General features: G+C 35.3%; 1 protein-coding gene across 1 annotated transcript in view; it reads left to right on the top strand.

Annotated features, from left to right (window-relative positions):
• LOC137653424 (angiotensin-converting enzyme-like) overlaps nucleotides 1–19,807 on the top strand; it is a 44,003-nt gene extending 24,196 nt beyond the window's left edge. Inside the window, exons 5-14 of the mRNA XM_068386800.1 lie at nucleotides 1,249–1,392; nucleotides 1,870–2,006; nucleotides 6,899–7,048; nucleotides 7,384–7,553; nucleotides 8,359–8,483; nucleotides 9,502–9,745; nucleotides 10,342–10,440; nucleotides 11,160–11,300; nucleotides 12,586–12,752; nucleotides 19,034–19,807. Coding sequence (XP_068242901.1) covers nucleotides 1,249–1,392; nucleotides 1,870–2,006; nucleotides 6,899–7,048; nucleotides 7,384–7,553; nucleotides 8,359–8,483; nucleotides 9,502–9,745; nucleotides 10,342–10,440; nucleotides 11,160–11,300; nucleotides 12,586–12,752; nucleotides 19,034–19,092 — 1,436 coding nt within the window. The 3' untranslated portion in view covers nucleotides 19,093–19,807. The remainder of the gene's footprint in view (nucleotides 1–1,248; nucleotides 1,393–1,869; nucleotides 2,007–6,898; nucleotides 7,049–7,383; nucleotides 7,554–8,358; nucleotides 8,484–9,501; nucleotides 9,746–10,341; nucleotides 10,441–11,159; nucleotides 11,301–12,585; nucleotides 12,753–19,033) is intronic.
• Nucleotides 19,808–20,145: the final 338 nt, after the last annotated feature.

The raw sequence follows: 20,145 nt of genomic DNA, 5'->3' as shown, positions 1-20,145 counted from the left end.
TATTGATATATAACTTCATATACTTCAGAGTAGTCTTACTTGTCTGGAATTAGGATCAAACACGAACATCAACAAATAGTTATACTATAGCCGCAGTATCTTATATACGTATTTGAATTAGGCCATGATAATGGCCCCACGGAATATAATGGTTATATATATATATATATATATATATATATATATATATATATATATAAATATATATATATATATATATATATATAAATATATATATATATATATATATAAATATATATATATATATATATATATATATATATATATATATATATTCATTCATATCCTGTCACATTGAGTTGCATTGCCAAGCTTGTGACTACTCGGTCTGTCCCCATCCCTCTGGTAGGGGAGAGTAGTAGTCATATCTTGGAGAAAGGGGCTTCCCGAGAAGTACAGTCGGCAACAACAATCTCCCACAAATTGCCCAAACTGACGTGTACTTAGGAATGGGGGCGGAGATGGAAGGATTGAATCTCTGAGTGTGTGTATGTGTGTGTGTGTATATGTGGATATCTATCATAAATATTTAGCTGTAGTTTTGGACGGGTCCCGTACACTGGCTTTATGTAAGTGATAAAGTGGTTGGTGGATGGTGGAGCTATTGAATAGTTGGGGGATGTGATAGAAACGGGGAAAGAGTTCTCTTCACATATAGCATTTTAGTGCCATTCTGAAAGCTAACTCTTCTTTCTAATTCCAAAATTGTTTTTAATTGTCTGTAAAATATTTTTGATATTCGGCTGAAAAAGTAACCCCTTATTGGAACAGAGAACCTATAAGCAATAATAATAAATTGACTTTAAAATGCCAGAGAGAGAGAGAGAGAGAGAGAGAGAGAGAGAGAGAGAGAGAGAGATAACGATGCTTGAAGAAACATAAAGACATGTTATGAAAATTTCATGCTAACAGTTTCCACAAATTAAAAATTCAACGAAATTCTATAATCTATTAAATCTTAGGTAGACAAACCTCTAGACTTTAGGTACTTTCCTGTTACTACCCCAACACTAATTTCCGATATAACCCCAATACTATTTTGTAGGTTAGGTTATGTTTGAATTTTATCCACCTATAGATTGAATAATAGTATGGGGGTTATATCGGAAATTAGTGGTGGGGCAATAACAGGAAAGTACCAGACTTTATTCCGTGTTTACCGCCTATATAACAAACAATCCTTTTCCAATAAAAAAATGATAAGAATAACAATCTTAATCCCTTCAGAGTTGAAGGACATTATGCGGAATAGCAAGAACCCAGAGGAACTCGCTTTCACTTGGTTATCCTGGAGAAACACCACAGGCAAGAATATCAAGGGCAAATTCAAGAAGTCAATCAATCTAGCGAACAAGGCTGCCCGCTACAACGGTAAGTAATGATCTAGTAGCGTGTGTTGTTTTAAGTGCTATTTGCTTGTATTTTGGTAGAGATGGGATTATTTGCTCGTACTTTTTTTTTTTAATGATGTAGAGTTTATAAGCTTGTACTATTTTTTTGTGTGGGAAATTTGCTTATACTTTCTTGAGAGATGTGGATATTATTTGCCAGGTACTTTTTAGATGTAACTTTAGTAACAAACCATGGTATTTTTTCAAGAAATATTTGATCTCAGTTCATCATTTCAGCTCTCTCTCTCTCTCTCTCTCTCTCTCTCATTCCTTTCTAAAGGTAACCCCTTCTACCCACAGGTCTCTCTCATTCCTTTCTAAAGGTAATTCCTTCTACTTACATGTGCTCTCTCTTTCTCTCTCTCTCTCTCTCTCTCTCTCTCTCTCTCTCTCTCTCTCTCTCTCTCTCTCTCTCTCACACACATTCCTTTTTAAAAGTAGCCCCTTCTACCCACAGGTTTCCAGAATATGGCCGACATGAGCATGATGCCCTATGAAGACGTGACTTTCAGAGACGATCTGGAAGAAGTTTGGAAGCAGATCAAACCTCTGTATGAGCAGTTACACGCTTTCACAAGGAAGAAGTTGAGAACAGTAAGGGCACTATTACAGGGGGAAACATTGCTTGTCATACCTTCAATGTTTCCCCACTCCTAGGAAGGTATCATGTATGGAATTTGCAAAAAGTGGAAACACTGAAAGACTAACCAGCGTGGTATGATATTCTAGATCGATTTTGATAAGAGGAAATATACATTATGGTATAACTAGTGTACGTGATCCGTCAAAAATTAAGCTTAAATTTAAATATAAATTATATGCACACTCGCACACACAGATTCAACCCTTCCCCGCCTCCTCCCCCTTTCATAACTACAACACTGCAAATTCGGCCATTTGTGGGAGATTGTGATTTCCGAGTTTACCTCACGGGGTACCCCTTGTCACCTGGGTCTGACTACTCCCTCTCCCTCCTTACCCGAAAGACGGGTAGAGACCGATTAGTCATGTTTTGCAATGTCGTTCAGCATGTCAGGAAAGAATTATATTTATTCTATTTAGCCATATAACTGCTCTTTAGTATATAGGGGAGATATTATGGAAGAAAATTTCCATTAGTAAATACAATTACGAAGTAGACTATGGGATTTGAAATATGTAAATGAGACCTAAACTAATGAAAAAACAAAAACAAAAAAACAATGTAATATGTTGTAAAAATATCAAATAGCAAAGAATATAAGATTGGTAATGAAGACCCTTGGATTAATACACAACAAAAGTAATATAAATATATATATTAATGGTTAATTAAATCGCCAAAATATGGTTGGAACTTTATAAAAAAAATAATTATCTAAATAAACGATAAAAATATAAGAGCGATTATAATAAATATAGTAAATAAAGAAATCAATATAAAGAAAGAGATTAGTAGGAACAAGGGTATCGCACCAAATAATATTCGTAATACTATTCAAGAATATTCTAAACAAGAAATAAATTTCTAAGGAAAGTAAAGTCCGTAATGACATTCAAATACGGTAAAAAGGAAAATTACAATGGAATTCAAGAAAAGACGCTGTGATAAAAGTGAGTATTCAATTAAAATATAAAGATCCACTAAAATACATAGAATAGGAAAATTTATTTTTACAAAATAATATTCATATAAGGAACACAATAACCACAATCACATTTTCGTAAGAAAATTTAATTGAATAATTATATTTATGTAATGAACTGAAAGAAATTATATAAGTATAAAAATATGGAATGTATTTGGGTCGACGATATATATATATATATATATATATATATATATATATATATATATATATATATATATATATCATATATATATATATATATATATATATATATATATATATATATATATATATATATATCATCACCATCATCTCCTCCTACGCCTATAGACGCAAAGGGCCTCGGTTAGATTTTACCAGTCGTCTCTATCTTGAGATTTTAATTCAATACATCCTCCAATCATCTCGTACTTCACACTTCAACTCTTCTAATGCCTTCTGGAGCCAAGTTGAAATTTTGGTGAACTAATCTCTCTTGGGAAGTGCGAAGAGCATGCCCAAACCATCTCCATCTACCCCGCACCATGATCTCGTCCAAATATGTCAATCAAGCAATCTTTCTTATACAGTAGTTTCATTTCTAATCTTGTCCTGCCATTTAACTGCTAATATTCTTTTGAGGGATTTGTTCTCAAATCTAAAAAATCTATTGGATATAGCTTCATTGTCATACCATGACTCATATCCTTACTGTAACAAAGATCTCACAAAGCTGATATATAGTCTGATTTTTATATGTAATGTCAGCCGATTTGATTTCCAAATTCTACTTAGCCTAGCCATTGTCTGACTTGCTATTTTCAATCTTTCATTAAACTTGAATTCTAAAGATCCTGTATTAGAGATCATAGTTCCTAAATATTTAAATAATACTACTTCATTATTCTTTCTCCTTCCAACGATATTTCATCTTCCATGGCATATTCCGTTCTCATCATCTATGTCTTTCTTCTATTTATCTTGAACCCATCCTCATGTGATATTTCCGGCATTCTGTTAAGCAAGCATTGCAAATCCTGTGATATTCTACTACTAAGGACAGCATCATCAACATACTCTAGGGTGCTAAGTTCCTAATACCAGTCCAGTCCAATCATTCTCCACCATCCCAAAGTGTTCTACCCATTACAAAATCCCTGAGAAGGATAAACAACACAGGTGACAGCACATTCCCTTGGAGTACTCCACAGTTCGCTGGGAATTTATTTGACATGACTCCACTAACATTAACTTTGCACTTGCTATACTCATGAACAGACTTAATAAAATTCACATATCTAAAAGGAATTCCCTAATAACGCAGGACCCTCTACAAAATTGGCTGATACACACTAAGGCTTTTTCATAGTCCACAAATGCCATCAAAAGTGGATTTCTACATTCTACACATTGCTGTACAACATCTCTTAAAATGAAAATTTGGTCAGTAAAACTTCTATCTTTCGTAAACCTACTTGTTCATTTCTCAGATTTTCATCAATCCTTCTCTCTAATCTCTTTAGAATAAGCACACTATATATTTCCACGACAACTAACGTAAGTTTGATGTCCCTGTAATTATTGCAATCAGTCAGGTCTCCTTTTTATTAATTTCACCAACACTCATAACTCCCATTCATCAGGTTTTGACTCGTCACATTCCACAAAATAATCTTGTAAGTATTCTGAGTGTCACTTCATTTTCGTAAAATATCATCTCAGCAATGATTCCATCGTATTCAGGGGCTTTCCATCTCCTTAGCTTTTTAATGATACCTTCGACTTCAAACACATTGAATTCATTCATGGGCACATCTAGGTCTTCATCAGCTTCAGGTATACCAATTAAATTATTCCCTTCATATCTCCTATTCATGACCTCACTAAAGTTTTCCATCCAACGTTGCCTTTCTTAATCTTCTGTTGTTATAACAAATCCATCTCTCTTTGTGATAATTGTATGCTTCTTCTTCTTTGCCCCAGTCGAAATTTCATTAATAAGGCTATGAAAGATTCTTACACCATAGGCACTCACTGAATTCCTACCTCTGTCAGCCTAGTCTGCTTCCTGTCTAAATATTCTCTCCGGCCATTCCTGGCTTATCTTTTGACCTCGCTATCAATACTGGAATACTTAGCAGCTCGACCTTGTAATTTTCATTACTTTCTCGAAAATTTTCAATAATCCATTTCTGTCTTGCCTCCTTTTATAATCTTCACATATCATTTGATACTCATGACTTTCTTCTTGTAACCGCTTGTCCTAAATCTTCACTACCAACTGACTGATATATGTTGTTAATATCATACCATATTTCATTAATTGTCTGCTCTTCGTCTCTTAAAATCTCTAAGACTGCAAATCAATTCATGCATTCAATTGCAAACGTTGCCCTGTGCTCATCCTCCAGAAGTTTATTTGTATAAAACTAGTTATTCTATCTACATTTCTTTTGGGTGCTTTCAATTTTAATCTCAGTGCGGCAATGAAGAGCTGGTGATCACTACCAATATCTGCATCTCTATAGTTTCTTACATTTCTCAGAATCCTCTTTCTCTTTTTATTAATAGCTAGGTGATCTATCTGACTTTTATATATGCCACTTGGTGAAGTCCATGTATATTTGTGGATGCCCTTGTGCTAGGAAGAGTACTTCCAATGACAAGATTGTTTGTTGAACAAAAACTTATAAAAAGTTCTCTATTTTCATTTGTAACATCACCAAGACCCTCAACACTCATCACATTCTCTATAACCTTAACATTGAAGTCACCAATTACAATTCTCATATCTCTCTCTGGGATCTCATCTTATACACTCTGCAGTTCTTCATAGTATTCATCTTTCCTTTCTTCAGGGGAATCATTTGTTGGGGTAAATCAAACTATAATACTCATATTGTACTGTTTTGATTCAAACTTTGATAGTAACAATCAACTGTTTACAGTTCTCCACCCAGTTGATGCCTTTTCTGCTCTTGGTGTCATCATCATTCCTACCCCTTCTCTTCCAACTCCATCTGTTTCTCCAGTATATATATATATATATATATATATATATATATATATATATATATATATATATACATATATATATATATATATATATATATATATATATATATACATAATATATGTATATATATATATACATATATATATATATGCGTGTATGTGTGTGTGTAAGAAAATTAAGATGAATCTACACCTAAGAGCTTTTGATATACCATTTGAATTTTCGAAATTTCGAAATCAAACGAAATTTTGCAAATGCCCAGCGAGTGTAAATATGGCAAAGATGAAGCGTAGACTTTTTCTCATGCGTCCTGAAACAAGACAACGTAAAAACTCGAGTTGTCTGACAGAGGACATTGAGAATTACCATGAAATAATTGAAATTTGAAAACTTTAAGCATTGTACTATAGGCTGCTGATATTTCAATAATGTCTAAATGCCGAAGCCTTTCGTTCAGCATCTTGTGACCTTTATAGTTATATAGGCATTTCAGTAAGAGTCTATTCATGAATTTGTGTCATATGGTTCGGTGTTTAGACAATTCATCTCCTAGAATAGATGAAACAGCGGGGGGGGGGGAGATCCAGTAGATGTAATAAGAACAGTAAACAATTCAAAGGAAGGAGGAACGGAAGTAAATTAAAAGGCTGCAAAGTTGCTGCAGATAAGAACCAAGCCGACGATGCAAAGACCTTTAAGTAATGCGGCCCTACAGTGAGCCACGTGTCAAACTGATGGCACTGCCAAGCTAGTGGAACAGTTAATTATGGTCTTCACTGACTTGATTATCGAGTTATTTATCAGGTTATCTAGTTATCAGATAACCTAATGTTATCAAAAAGTCGCTTTCTACTTATCAAATACTTTTTTTGTTTTCTCAGATGTATGGACCTGAAGTGATCAGGGAGAGAGGGCCAATCCCAGCACATCTGCTGGGGAACATGTGGGCAAAGAAGTGGGAACTTCCAGAGCAGCTTATGCCATACCCTTGGAGGTTTCCTATTGACGTCACTGGAGAGATGGTCCAACAGGTGAGCTTCTTTTCTCAAAAAAAAAAAGAAAAATAATAATAATAATAATAATAATAATAATAATAATAATAATAATAAAGAATTATAATAAGAAAAATCTTATCACAAAAAACACATACATATATATATATATATATATATATATATATATATATATATATATATATATGTGTGTATATACATATACAAATATATATGTATATATATATATATATATATATATATATATATATATATATATACACACATACATATATATATATATACATATATATATATATATATATATATATATATATATATATATATATATATATGAGACCTCCTTCCAACAGGGTTACACACCACGAAAGATCTTCGAAGTTGCCGAAGAATTTTTCACCTCCATGAATCTATCCGCGATGCCCCACACCTTCTGGAGACACTCCATATTTGAGAGACCCAAAGACAGAGAGATCGTCTGCCAAGCCTCCGCCTGGGACTTCTGCAACGGCTATGATTTCAGGTAAGGTTCCCAATTTCCCAAATATTATCTGGAGGGATTAAGAGAGTTTGCACAGACGCGTGTTATGAATGACCTGATTCTATTACAAAAACAACAGCCACAACAAATGCAACCCTTTCTAGTCCACTACAGGACAAAGGTCTCTGACATGTCCTTGGTCATGTCTGGGGTTTGGTCATTTTTATAACTCCGCTGGCTACTGCGGATTGGCGATGGTGGGAAACTTTAGTCTGATTGTTCACAGGAAACCTTACTAGTATTGGTTATACAGCTTTGCTGATCATGGCAATACACATACCCTTTCACCACGTTAAGGTATTCCCTCTCAGAAAGGGATTCTAATATAAGTAAATGGACAAATCATAAAACATTATGTCTTTTTATCGATTCTTCCTTTACCGCTCGATCGAATTCTAGGAAAAATACTTAGAAAATTATTGAAACATTATCAATTCAAATTTCATCTTTCTTCGTTGTACAATTCGAATCTAAATATAATATTGAAATGGTAGAAAACCACTTAAGCTTATTTTATTGCAAATAAGACTGGAAGCATAAGTGCTATTTACTATTTGAATTGCCCTCGTATAAAAAATCCCCAGAAATTTCATATCATTTGGCTTGTACCACTATTTCAATTTACCTATCTTTATTTCTGAGTGGGCGTTTCTTAATTCGACTGGTAGTTTAATTTTCAGTTGGGTTTTTATTTGTTACAGGTATTTTCATTTTTGACGGGTATTTAATCATTGATAGGAGTTTGAATTTATTGTTTTATTAATAATTAATCTGTTTCATGATTCAGAGTCAAACAATGCACCAAAATCACGATGAAAGACTTCATCGATGCCCACCATGAAATGAGCCACATCGAATACTTCTGGCACTACAAAGGTCAACCTTACGTTTTCCGAGGAGGAGCTAATCCAGGTAAGGAGTTTGCCCTTTATTAACAAGGAGAGTTGCACGAGGCCATAAGGCTCGCTTCACACGAGCGGATTAATACCGGGCGGTTTTGTCCGTGCGGATTAGAAATCAATGAAGTTCAATGAGACTCTTCACACGCTGGCCGCTCGGAAGATTTTCCGAGCGGCAGTGATTTACTAGTCGTTTGTACTACTAGCTCGCGCTACTCCACTGTAGCGGCTTATAGAAACTACGAGGCTAATCTGGGAAAATTCTTTCGAGTGAAGACATGCCTCCCAACGAGCGGAAATATTTCCGTACCGAAAAAAAAAAAAAAAAAAATCCGCTCGTGTGAAGAGCCTAAAACCCAGTGTTCAAGCCGGGGAGGCTATCAAGCTCCGAGATGCAACTGAAGGAACATTAATACCCCTCCCCTCAACCTCGCCCTCCCCCCTCCCCCCAACCTGCACTTTGAAGTTAGAAGAGGTAGGACATGATGGAAAACAGAACGTTAGCATAGAGATGAACTAAAGGGCTAAAATGGGGTGGGGGGTGGGGGTGGGGGTGGAGATAGGAACCTATAGGAAGCGGGAACGGAGATAAGATAAATGATTATAAAGGGGGTGCAGCGATGTCACGAGGGAGGCGGCAAAGACCCTTTAGCAATGCTTACAGTACAACAGGTTGTTTTTGTGCAGAGTGTAATATAGTAAATCAAAAGAAATATTCTAATGCCAAGTAATTTTAAATGGCTTCCTAGTTTAGCTAGGACTACAAAAGTAGGGAGATAAGCTTTATCCAAAGGATATTCAGATACTTCTTTCTTATTTAAGCAAGATTTCAATATTTTAAATATCACAACTACGAGTCCAATGAATAACCTTCATAATCTAACTTCTTTGTTGATTATTGCCCTATACATTTTTTTTTTCAATAACCCCAACCATTGATGATTCCTTCACTAATTCCTGGAAGGATTTCCTTCTTTTGCCCAAACTCTCGCTAATACCGACGCTTAAAGTTCTTCACCCACTCGTTGCAGCATTCCACGAGGCCCTAGGAGGAGCAATAGCTTTAAGCGTCTCCACGCCGAAGCACCTGAATAGAATAGGTCTCCTGAAATATAATTACAACAACTACGCCTCCGACATTAACTACCAAATGGAGAGGGCTTTGGAGGAACTGCCGTTCTTACCCTTCGCCTACGTGGTAGATACGTGGCGCTGGAAGGTTCTCGATGGCACCCTTAAAGAGAAAGATTGGAACTGTGGTTGGTGGGATCTCAGGTAAGGACAATGACCAATCGCATAGTTTGCTTGCGTTTGTTTTTGATTAAGGTAAATAGTCATTTGGGGAATAATGTTATCAATGATTTCGTGGTGTATTCATTTGTTTGGAATCACCACATTTAGTAATTGAATCCTATTTGAATATTGTACTCTGATACTGTCAACGAGTATATTTCCGCAAAAAAAAAAAAAAAAAAAAAAAAAAATTAAAAATTAAAAAAAAATGACATCAACTCAAATAATATGTAAAACCATTCATGATTTGTGATCGCATATTAGGCATTTTGTATTTGTTTTTACAAAAGCCAATTTGATAATGTAGATACGATTTTGATATTGAAGTAGGTCAGTTGTTCATCATAGTTTAATAATTACTTATATGCTTTCATATAAACAAAAAATGATTGTGTGTTTTAATGTGATATTACTTTCGATGAGGTTACTGTGTTTCTATTGTGGTTTGTTTGTTTGGGCTTGTCGTATGACTGGCAAACGTTGGTTAGGTTTTTTGAGGAATAACAAAGTAACTCAAGGTAAAAAGGAACATATTGCTTAGGAGAGCCGATTATATCCCTTTTCGTCACTCAATACAGGTACGAGTTGCAAGGCCTGAAACCTCCTGCAGTGCGGACTGAGGACGACTTTGACCCGGGTGCAAAGTTGAATATTGCAGTTAGTTCACCTTACGATAAGTAAGTTATTTGTAACGTGACAGAATTGTAAACTTTGATTAACTTTAGCTATCACACTTTGTTGAGATACATGAGAAGGTAACTTTTTAGATTTAATGTTTTTTCCAATATGTAGGTTATCCTTTCTAGTATAGGAATCTAAGTATTTTCAGTAATTTTGCTAAAATATTTTTTCATTTTAACGTAATAGTTTATATCAAAGTATCAATAAAATAATTCTTACCACATCCATACTTTAATTTTTAATAAACCATGGGACAGACTAAGAGTACTCCTTTTTTTCACCCCATAATCCCTATATAAGTGTTCGGTTGCCTGTTGCGTCCTCTCTAATGCCTTCTACAGTATTAACGGCATCATCTTCCACCAAATCTCTTTTCTCGAGATCATCCCTCGCAAAACGTCATCTATTTCTCTGCCTCCCTCTCGACCTCCAACCCAATCCCCCAACAAGTTCCTCCTCACTCTGTCCAAATCATCCATCCTCAACACGTGCTCATACCATCTCAGTCGTAACGCTCTTATCACCTGTCCTTATAAACTTTTATAGTTCTCAATTTGTAACTTAAAAGTACTGAAATCTCACAGTAGAGTGAAACTATGATATATTTGAATTCTTAGAAATCAATGTGATTGCTCCTATGGATGCCTAACGATTATTCTTTATAATTAAATTGTCATCTAAATCTTTAATTTTCACTTTCATATATTCTTTTCAGACATTTTGTTGGCCTCGTATTGCAGTACCAGATGCACAGGGCGCTGTGTCAGAGAGCAGGGGAATTTGACCCCTTAATTCCGTCTAAACCTCTTCACAAATGTGACATTTATCAGTCTACAGAAGCCGGTGCTCTTTTGAGGTGAGGAGAGAGAGAGAGAGAGAGAGAGAGAGAGAGAGAGAGAGAGAGAGAGAGAGAGAGAGAGAGAGAGAGAGAGAGAGTTTCTTTTTTAATTGGTTAGCAATAACACTTTCTTTTTTCTAGTATGCTTTTAAGACACTGATAGAAATTCCAAGTAATCCGCAGGACAAGCATTTTGTTATTGGTATCTAGTGACCAAGAATCCTTGTCTGACATAGTCATAAGAGATCAGTATTTGTGATTAGATCTAAATTTTCATATTTCCGTTTCTCGTTTAAATGATCCTATTCTTACGTATCTTTATGTTAAAAGTAGAGAAAACTTGCATTGTACTATTTTTGCCATGATTACAGTATGTATATTTTTTATAAGAAGGGGACATACAGTAGGTCTGCTAATTCTTTTTAGCCTTTATAATCCACATACTCACATATAACAACATATATGTATGTATTCAAATAAGCCATATATATTTTGATATATTAATGTCTGGATTCTCTTAACGACCTCGGGATCAGAGCCCCAGGCGAAATCTCACAAAGACAAGAGCTTGGCTCCGGCCGGGAATCGAACCCTGGTCGGCAAGCTTATATAGACAGTGATTAACCCATTCGGCCACGTGGGTTAGTCACTGTCTATATAAGCTTGCCGACCAGGGTTCGATTCCCGGCCGGAGCCAAGCTCTTGTCTTTGTGAGATTTCGCCTGGGGCTCTGATCCCGAGGTCGTTAAGAGAATCCAGACATTAATATATCAAAATATATATGGCTTATTTGAATATGAAAAACACGTAAAAATGTGCAAAATTTATCATATGTATGTATATATATATATATATATATATATATATATATATACATATATTTATATATATATATATATATATATGTATATATATACACACACACACACATATATATATATATATATATATATATATATATATATATAGATATATATATATATATATATATATATATATATATATATATATATATATATATATATATACACATCTGTGTGTGTCAGCGCGCGCCCATTGATGGGTGTGTGGCAATGGATTACTAAACCTGTATCAATATATTATCACCTATATTACTACTATTTCCCTTCATTTCTATGATTGTCTTTTCGCTCTGATTTAACGCCGTGTAAGCCTACTCAAGTCAAACTACTTCTGCTACGATATCCTAACTACTATCAAGAAATCTATTACTATTGCTACTGATAACAGTAATAATAAAGTTTCCTTGAAGTCCTTTACACCAGCGTTCCTCTGTTTCCAGGCAGATGATGGTGCAAGGTTCATCCAAGCCCTGGAAAGACGTGCTATACGAAATGACGGGAGAGCGGAGACTGGATGCCAGTGCCCTGAGGGAGTACTATAGACCCCTGGAAGAATGGCTGACTGCCTACAACGAAAGGCACAACGAATACGTGGGTTGGAAACCAGGTATCTAAAAGAAAAATGACGCTAAATAAGCCGTCTTTCCTTTGGTGTTGGGGTAGGGATGTTAGGGTTTTTAAGGATTGTACAGTAAGGCATGCACAGCGTGCAAATGAACAATTCAGAGAACACGCAAAATATTTGAGTAAGAAAGTCAGTATGGCTACTGGAAGAGCGGTAGAGCAATTAAAAAAACAAAGGTTAGGAATAAGGAAAGGAGAAAAGGATATCTATAAGATATCAAACTTGAGGAAAAGGTCAAGACCGGGGTTGGGGCAACTGGGAGTCATCAAGAATTGAGATGGAAATTGATTTCATAGGGATGAAGATATTATGTGATGGGAAAAAGCATTTTGAACAACTACTGAATACTGAAAAGGAGAGAGAAACTGGGAGGAACACAAAGGGTGGAGGGACCAGGGACGCAGATATGGAATACAGAAGTGAAAGGGGTATTGAGTAAAATGAAAAATGGTAAAGCACCCAGTTCATCAATTTCAAATTGAAATTGTCAAGATACTAGTTACAGAAGGGGAATAATGGATGCTGTATTTATTAAGAACAATATGGGATGGGGAAATATTGACTATGACTGGTATCTGTATCTTTGCAGAAAGGTGATCTCATAGAATTTCGTAACTACAAGGGAATTAAACTAACAGAGTATGGTTTGAAAGTGTTTGAGAGGTTACTAGAGGAGAGATCGAGATATTTTGTAAGGATTAGGAATCCACAGTATGGATTCATGAGGGGGAAGGGACTGTGATTAGATCTAATCACAGTACAGGAAAAGAGGCTAGAGGGAAACCAGGAGCTCTTATGTGCTTTTGTAGATCTAGAGAAAGCTTAGCACAGAATCTACAGATAAATTATATTTTGGTGCTTGAGGAAAAGTCCCAGAGAAGTTGGTTAGAAAGGTTGAGATGATGTACAAAATAGCAAGGAAAAAAGTAAACAGCAGAAGGGGAACCAAAATTTTTTAAGTTAGTGTTGGGTTACACCAAGGGTTAGCATTAAACCAATTTTTATTTATGCTGGTCATGGATGTGCTGAGTGAATAGATTAGAAATGAAGATTTATGGGAGTTACAACATGCAGATGGTTTGGTGATTACTGCTGAAAATTAGGAAACTATAGAGAAGCGTTGTATAGTAGCAGGAGACTCTGGAAAGGAGTGTCTTGGAGGTAAATGTGGATAAGACTGAGGTTATGGTGAACAGTAAGGAAGGTAGGGACAGGATAGCCAAACATGAAAGTACACACTTGGTTATAAAACAGGTGAAACAATTTAATTTAGATACTTGGGATCCATTGTAAGTCAGGAGGGAGGATGTGAGGTTGAAGTTTATAACAGGATAACAGTGGCATGGTTAAAGTGGAGGGAGGTAGCAGGAGTGGTATGTGATGAGAAAATGCTAATCAAACTAAAATTCAAGATCTATAACATAGTAACATGACCAGTGTTAACGTATGGGTCTGAAACATGGCCTCTAAGACTAAAAGAAAAAGCAAAGATTGAGAAAATAAGGATAATAATACGGAGGTGGATTATGATACTAACACTGCTTAAAATATTGGAAAATGAAAACATAAGAAAAATGGCAGACGTGGTAAAGATTACAGAGGTGATGAGTGTTACCATATATATGGGCTGGCCATGTGCTGAGGATGGATAGTAGAGAGGGATTGTTGTGGGATTGGAGGAACTTGTTTGAAGGGAAAGATTGATAGGGAGGCAGAGAATTAGATGGCGAGATAAGGTGAAGAATGATGTGAAGTGAAGAGGATTGGTAGAAGAGGATACCTTTGATAGAAGGGATTGGAGATGGTGCATCAGGCAATCCACCACTATGGAGGGATAATGGTGCGAAAGACGAAGTAATAGGCCACGGTAGTAGGGGTCCATGTTCACTTGTCCCCACTTCTTAATGAACCAATACTTTTCAAAAGCCCTAGTATGTCTAGAACATCAAAATCAATTGTAAAATGGAAAATACTGAGATGCAATATGAGCTTTGAACGTAGAAGTGAGGGAGCAATATAATTGCGATTTTGCGATTACTGTCATCTTAAGTTTTAATAAGATAGAAAATGCATAACTAAAGGCAGATTATTTTACATATCATGGTATGCAATGCCTCATTTGAAAGCTAATTTCATGTACAATGCTCATGTAACTTCAACATTCATAGATTTTGTGCTCTCATCTCTCTATGAGCATGAACCTGATATACTGTATTTTTCAGATAGCCACTAAAATCAAGTGTGGATTTTTCTAACTAACTTATATTTTACATTATTTCTTTTGCAAATATTAATGCCAGATTACTTTTACATAAAAAAAATCTTGTAGTTGCTTTTCAGATGCTGCAAGAACTATCCAAATATCTTCAGAATTTATAAAGATATTGGAGCTTAAACTATGTAGGGAAACAGCCACTACCCATACAGCCGACCAGTCATCACGTTTGTTGTCCAATCAAATTGTCCGAAATCCTGGGTCAAACTGTATTTCATTCTGAATTTTATAACTGACCAACTCATTAATGATGTCTTCAGTGGTGGTTCTATCCATATGCTCATGGTATCATGTTACAAGAAACGACTGGAGAAATTGAAATAACAAGCAGCAATACCCCAGTTATGAAGAGATATCGCCAAAGAGCGCTACATCTTCATGATGTCACTGATTCTTACAGTTGGCAAAGACCCAAAGCTTAAAGTTGTGAAGCTGTCATATGATGAAGGGCCACCAGATGCTATGGTTTCTTAATTGTGATCTACATAAGAATTTGCAGATTGTCCCTGGGATCTCATGCTTCATTTCACTAACAGGCCAGGTTCCACAAAAGCTTACAACTATAGAGTACTACCCAGTCATCACAAAACCCATCACAGATTACAGAATTGCTCAGGAATGTCTCAGATATGCCACCTTGCATGAAATGCTCCCGATTTATGATGGAAATGCAACATTTTACTGCATAAGGGATCCTCCTGCAAATTTCAAACTGATATGATAAAAGGTATTCAGCCTTTTGTCAAGGGAGGACATAATCTTCACCACTGACTCGTACACCCCTGATTCGATAAAGCCTGTGGAATGCCAAAGAAGAGGAACAACTTATTAGTTGATCAACAAAGGTGAAAACACAAAGCAATCAAAGGATTGGAAAGCATCGCTCACCAATAACTGTAACAAATAACAGTTCATTGACCTGCTGATTGAAGAATGGAGTAAAGATGAGTATGCTGCAAAGCTGCAAGGATGTCAAATTATTGCCATCCGAGGCGGGACTGCAACTCTGCTGATGTCTCAAGATGGCAAGATTACAGAGAAAGTCACTATTACATCACTGCAGTCATCCCAAGAAGAATCTGACGTTAGACCCGTGTTCTACTGCAAATATGCTGAGAGTAAATGGTATGAATATTGTAGAGTGAAAAGCTCTGACACGGATGTATTTTTCATCCTTCTCCATCATGCCAGAAACCTGACTGGTATGACTGTACTCATACTAACAACAATCACAGACTGCTGAACATTACTGAATTGATGAATGTTACCACACACACATACTGCACATCCCTCTTGGTGATCCACATTTATTCTGGATGTAGCACAAGTGCATTCTAGAGATTTGGCAAAGTGAAGCCAATCAAAGTCTTACAGGGAAATTGAAAGTCTTCTGAATTTTTGTCTACAATCGGTGACAATTGGGATGTTTCTTATGAGCTTGTTCAAGAATTCGATGCGTTCATCTGTGCACTGTATTTAAATACGAGAATGACCAGCGTGGAAGCAGGCAGGCACATCAAAATCACAAAAAAAATTTTGATGCTGGAAGTGTACCATCCCAAATTGTTGATATTAGATGCTTTCATCCATATAAGCGAAGTCTGGTGCAACATATACGCAAAACCCGTTATCATGTAGACATATGGCAGTGGGCGCTGGATCCAAACCAGCATGTGCCTAATCCTGTAGACCGTGGCTGGACCTTGGTTGATAGGAAGCTCAAGCCATTGTGGTATGAGGGAAGCCTCCTGCCCAAGGCACCAGTCGATGAAACAGTAGACCTTGTTAATGATGCTGATGAAAGAGACGAGAAATCAGATGTGGACATCACTACATATGACCCAGATCAGCAAGTATCATGTGATTTTGATTCTGATAGTGATGAGAATAAGACTATAGGACTGTGAAGTTCATAGCATAATTTGTAAATGACTCTACGTATTAATACACAAATTTATTTTCAAGAAATACTCTAATTTCTGAACATTTAATATTAAGTACCGTTATTATCAGAATTGAGCTCGTGGAGAAGAAATATTTTATATACTCATACATAGTTTCAGTTCCAGTATCTTTATGAATTCTGAGGCTATTTTTATAGTTCTACACAATCTGAAAAAAAACAAAAAAAACAATTAAAAGCTCTTCCTTATACAAGTAATCCGGCATCAATATCTACAAAAGAAATTGTGTGAAATATGTGTTAGTAAGACATATCCACACTTGATTTTACTGGCTGTCTGAAAAATACAATAGGTTACATGCATATAGAGAGATGAGTGTACAAAATCTATGCATTTTGAGGTTGGACGAGCATTTTACATGAAATTAGATTTTAGATGAGGCATAGAATACCATGATATATAAAATAATCTACCTTCAGTGATATATTTTGTCTCATTAAAATTTTATATGACGGTAATAGTAAAATTGCAATTTTATGGTACCCTCAATTCACGTACAAAAGTCACATTGCAGCCCCGTGTTTTCCATGTTAAAATTGATTTTCATGTTCTAGAAAGATTAGGGCTTCTGAAAAATAGGGGTTAATTTAGATGTGGTGGATGTACATGTGGACCTCTCGTACCCCATGAACTATAAGGATGTAAGGACTGACAAGTGGCTAGATATGAGCTAATTACAAATATAGCGTGATTTGATGCTTCTAAGGGGGGAGGGGGGGGGGTAGGAATTGGTATATAAATTTGAATGGCTTGGGAGAACACTACGTAAGAGGTACCTTAAAATAAAATGGCAATACTTATAATTAATAAATGATTGATTTTTCGATTAACTTTATCGTCGTTACATAACGTTAATGTAAAAATTAATCAATCACACAATGACACCCTTAGTAACTTGAGTGATCAGCTAGTATCTCTCAGAAGTGATCGAGAAAAAAAGACTTTTTTGTTTTCATGTATATTTTTTGAAAAGTGAAGTTACGAGCCACGAGATCCTACTTAATTTGCACTCTTTCTCAACCCACTCAACAGTGACTCAGTCTACCCGGCGCCCTTTAAACAATTTAACAGACATTTTCTCCATAGTAGATTTTTTTAGATGTAACAAAAACTTATTTGAACCGTCTCTTATAATAACCATATCTATATGAAACGTTATTGCAGTGTTCATGAAATTTATTATAAGTGTATTATTTAATAACTAGTCTATTTGAAACTTCTGATTATGCTAAGAATACTTTCACATTGGATCTATGAATTTGGGGTATATAGCTCGGCGCTGGGGCCCGAGATGCCAATCGTCGCCTAAATGCAATGGTGGGGGCCTGCAGTTACAGTGAAATAAAAAAAATTAAATGAATCAGGACAGTTAAATGGAAAAGGGAAGCGGAAATGGAGATAATGTAGAAGAATAAAAAGCAAGTGCTACTAGGGGCCAAAGGAACCCTGCAAAGACTTTAGTTATGCATACAGCGGACTGCGCGAGGTGCACTGACGGCACAAATCCCAAGTTGGGAGAAGGTTATGTTTCCGCCCATGTTTGTCCGTTTGTCTATAAATCACTTCCTGGCCACAATTTTGCTCATAGAGTAGTAAAACATTCAGGGATTAATTGTTATGTTCTGACGTGGAAATGATTCCATTTTGAAAGTCCTAGATCAATGGTCAAGGTTAAGGTCGAACAAAAGGTTGACCGAATGTAGCCTAACCCCTATTTCGCACACGCATATCACACAGACTTTAAATAAGCCTACGGTCTAAATTGAGTCTGGGAAAGGCAAGATAGTTTCGAGAAATAAGCTGCCGTGGCGGATGTCTGCACTCTCAGAGTGCTTATCTAGTTAAGAATACAATCACCAATTCTATAATTCATGAGTGATCTCCATCAACCGACCTTTATTGGTGTTATTGTATGTATATTAATATGTAATCCTAGTAATCTAAAGTTTTTAGACAGCTGTAAACGTTGAAAGATTCATGAGATCATTACAATGTAATTACAATTACAAATTCTTCTTTTTCAGACGGAGAATACTGCTTGTATCAGCAGCCGCCGCCAACACGCAGTTCATGCACCAAATAGTGTTTTCAAAAAACAGAAGAAAAGGAAAATAAAATTGATGATCACGTCGGTCTTACTTGGATATAAGTATTCTGTTACTTAGATTCGAGTAATCTGCGTAATGAAGTCCAATGCATTCTAACTAGGATATATTATTCTGTTGTTTAGATCCAAGTAGGCCTATTCTTCATAATGAAGTCCAGTATATTCTAGCTTGGATTTAAGTATTCTGTTACTCATATTCAAGTATTCTGCGTTATGAAGTCCAGTGTTTTCTAACTTGGATAAAAACATTCCATTACTTAGATTTTAAGTATTCTGTTACTTGGATCTGTATTTGTTATAGTTTAGGATTCGAGTACCTAGCCTTAAGTACAATATCACTTGGCTTTAAGTATCCCGGTACTTAGACCACAGTGTTCTATTCCTCGTTTGTTTTGAACATTATAGAGATATCGTCTAATATGATCTAATTGATTAAACTGATGTTGCAATTCACATGGTCAATTACCTAAGTTAGAAAGGGAAAACTGTGAAAAAGTACCTGAGATACATGTTATGTATGAAAAAAGAAAAATATGAAAAAGGGCGTACATTTATACTGCGTGTAATGTGCGTGCTTGCGAATGGATGTTTGCATGTCAGTATGATCATACACATACAAATAGGTCTAAAGACCATGCATACACACATACATATACAGTATATCTCCCCTATATAATAAAGAGCAAGTATCTAGATATATATATATATATATATATATATATATATATATATATATATATATACAAACATATATATATATATACTGTATATATATACTGTATATATATATACATATATATATATATACATATATATATATATATATATATATATATATATAATATGTATATATATATATATATATATATATATATATATATATATTATATATATATACTATATATATATATATATATTATATATATATACTATATATATATATATAATGTATGTGTGTGTGTTTAGGATATACATGCATACAGTATATATATATATATATATATATATATATATATATATATATATATA

Source organism: Palaemon carinicauda, chromosome 14, assembly GCF_036898095.1.
Source record: "Palaemon carinicauda isolate YSFRI2023 chromosome 14, ASM3689809v2, whole genome shotgun sequence".
NCBI classification, from domain to species: domain Eukaryota; kingdom Metazoa; phylum Arthropoda; class Malacostraca; order Decapoda; family Palaemonidae; genus Palaemon; species Palaemon carinicauda.
Note: the sequence above shows the minus strand (reverse complement) of the source record. Positions and strands in the feature narration are given on the sequence as shown.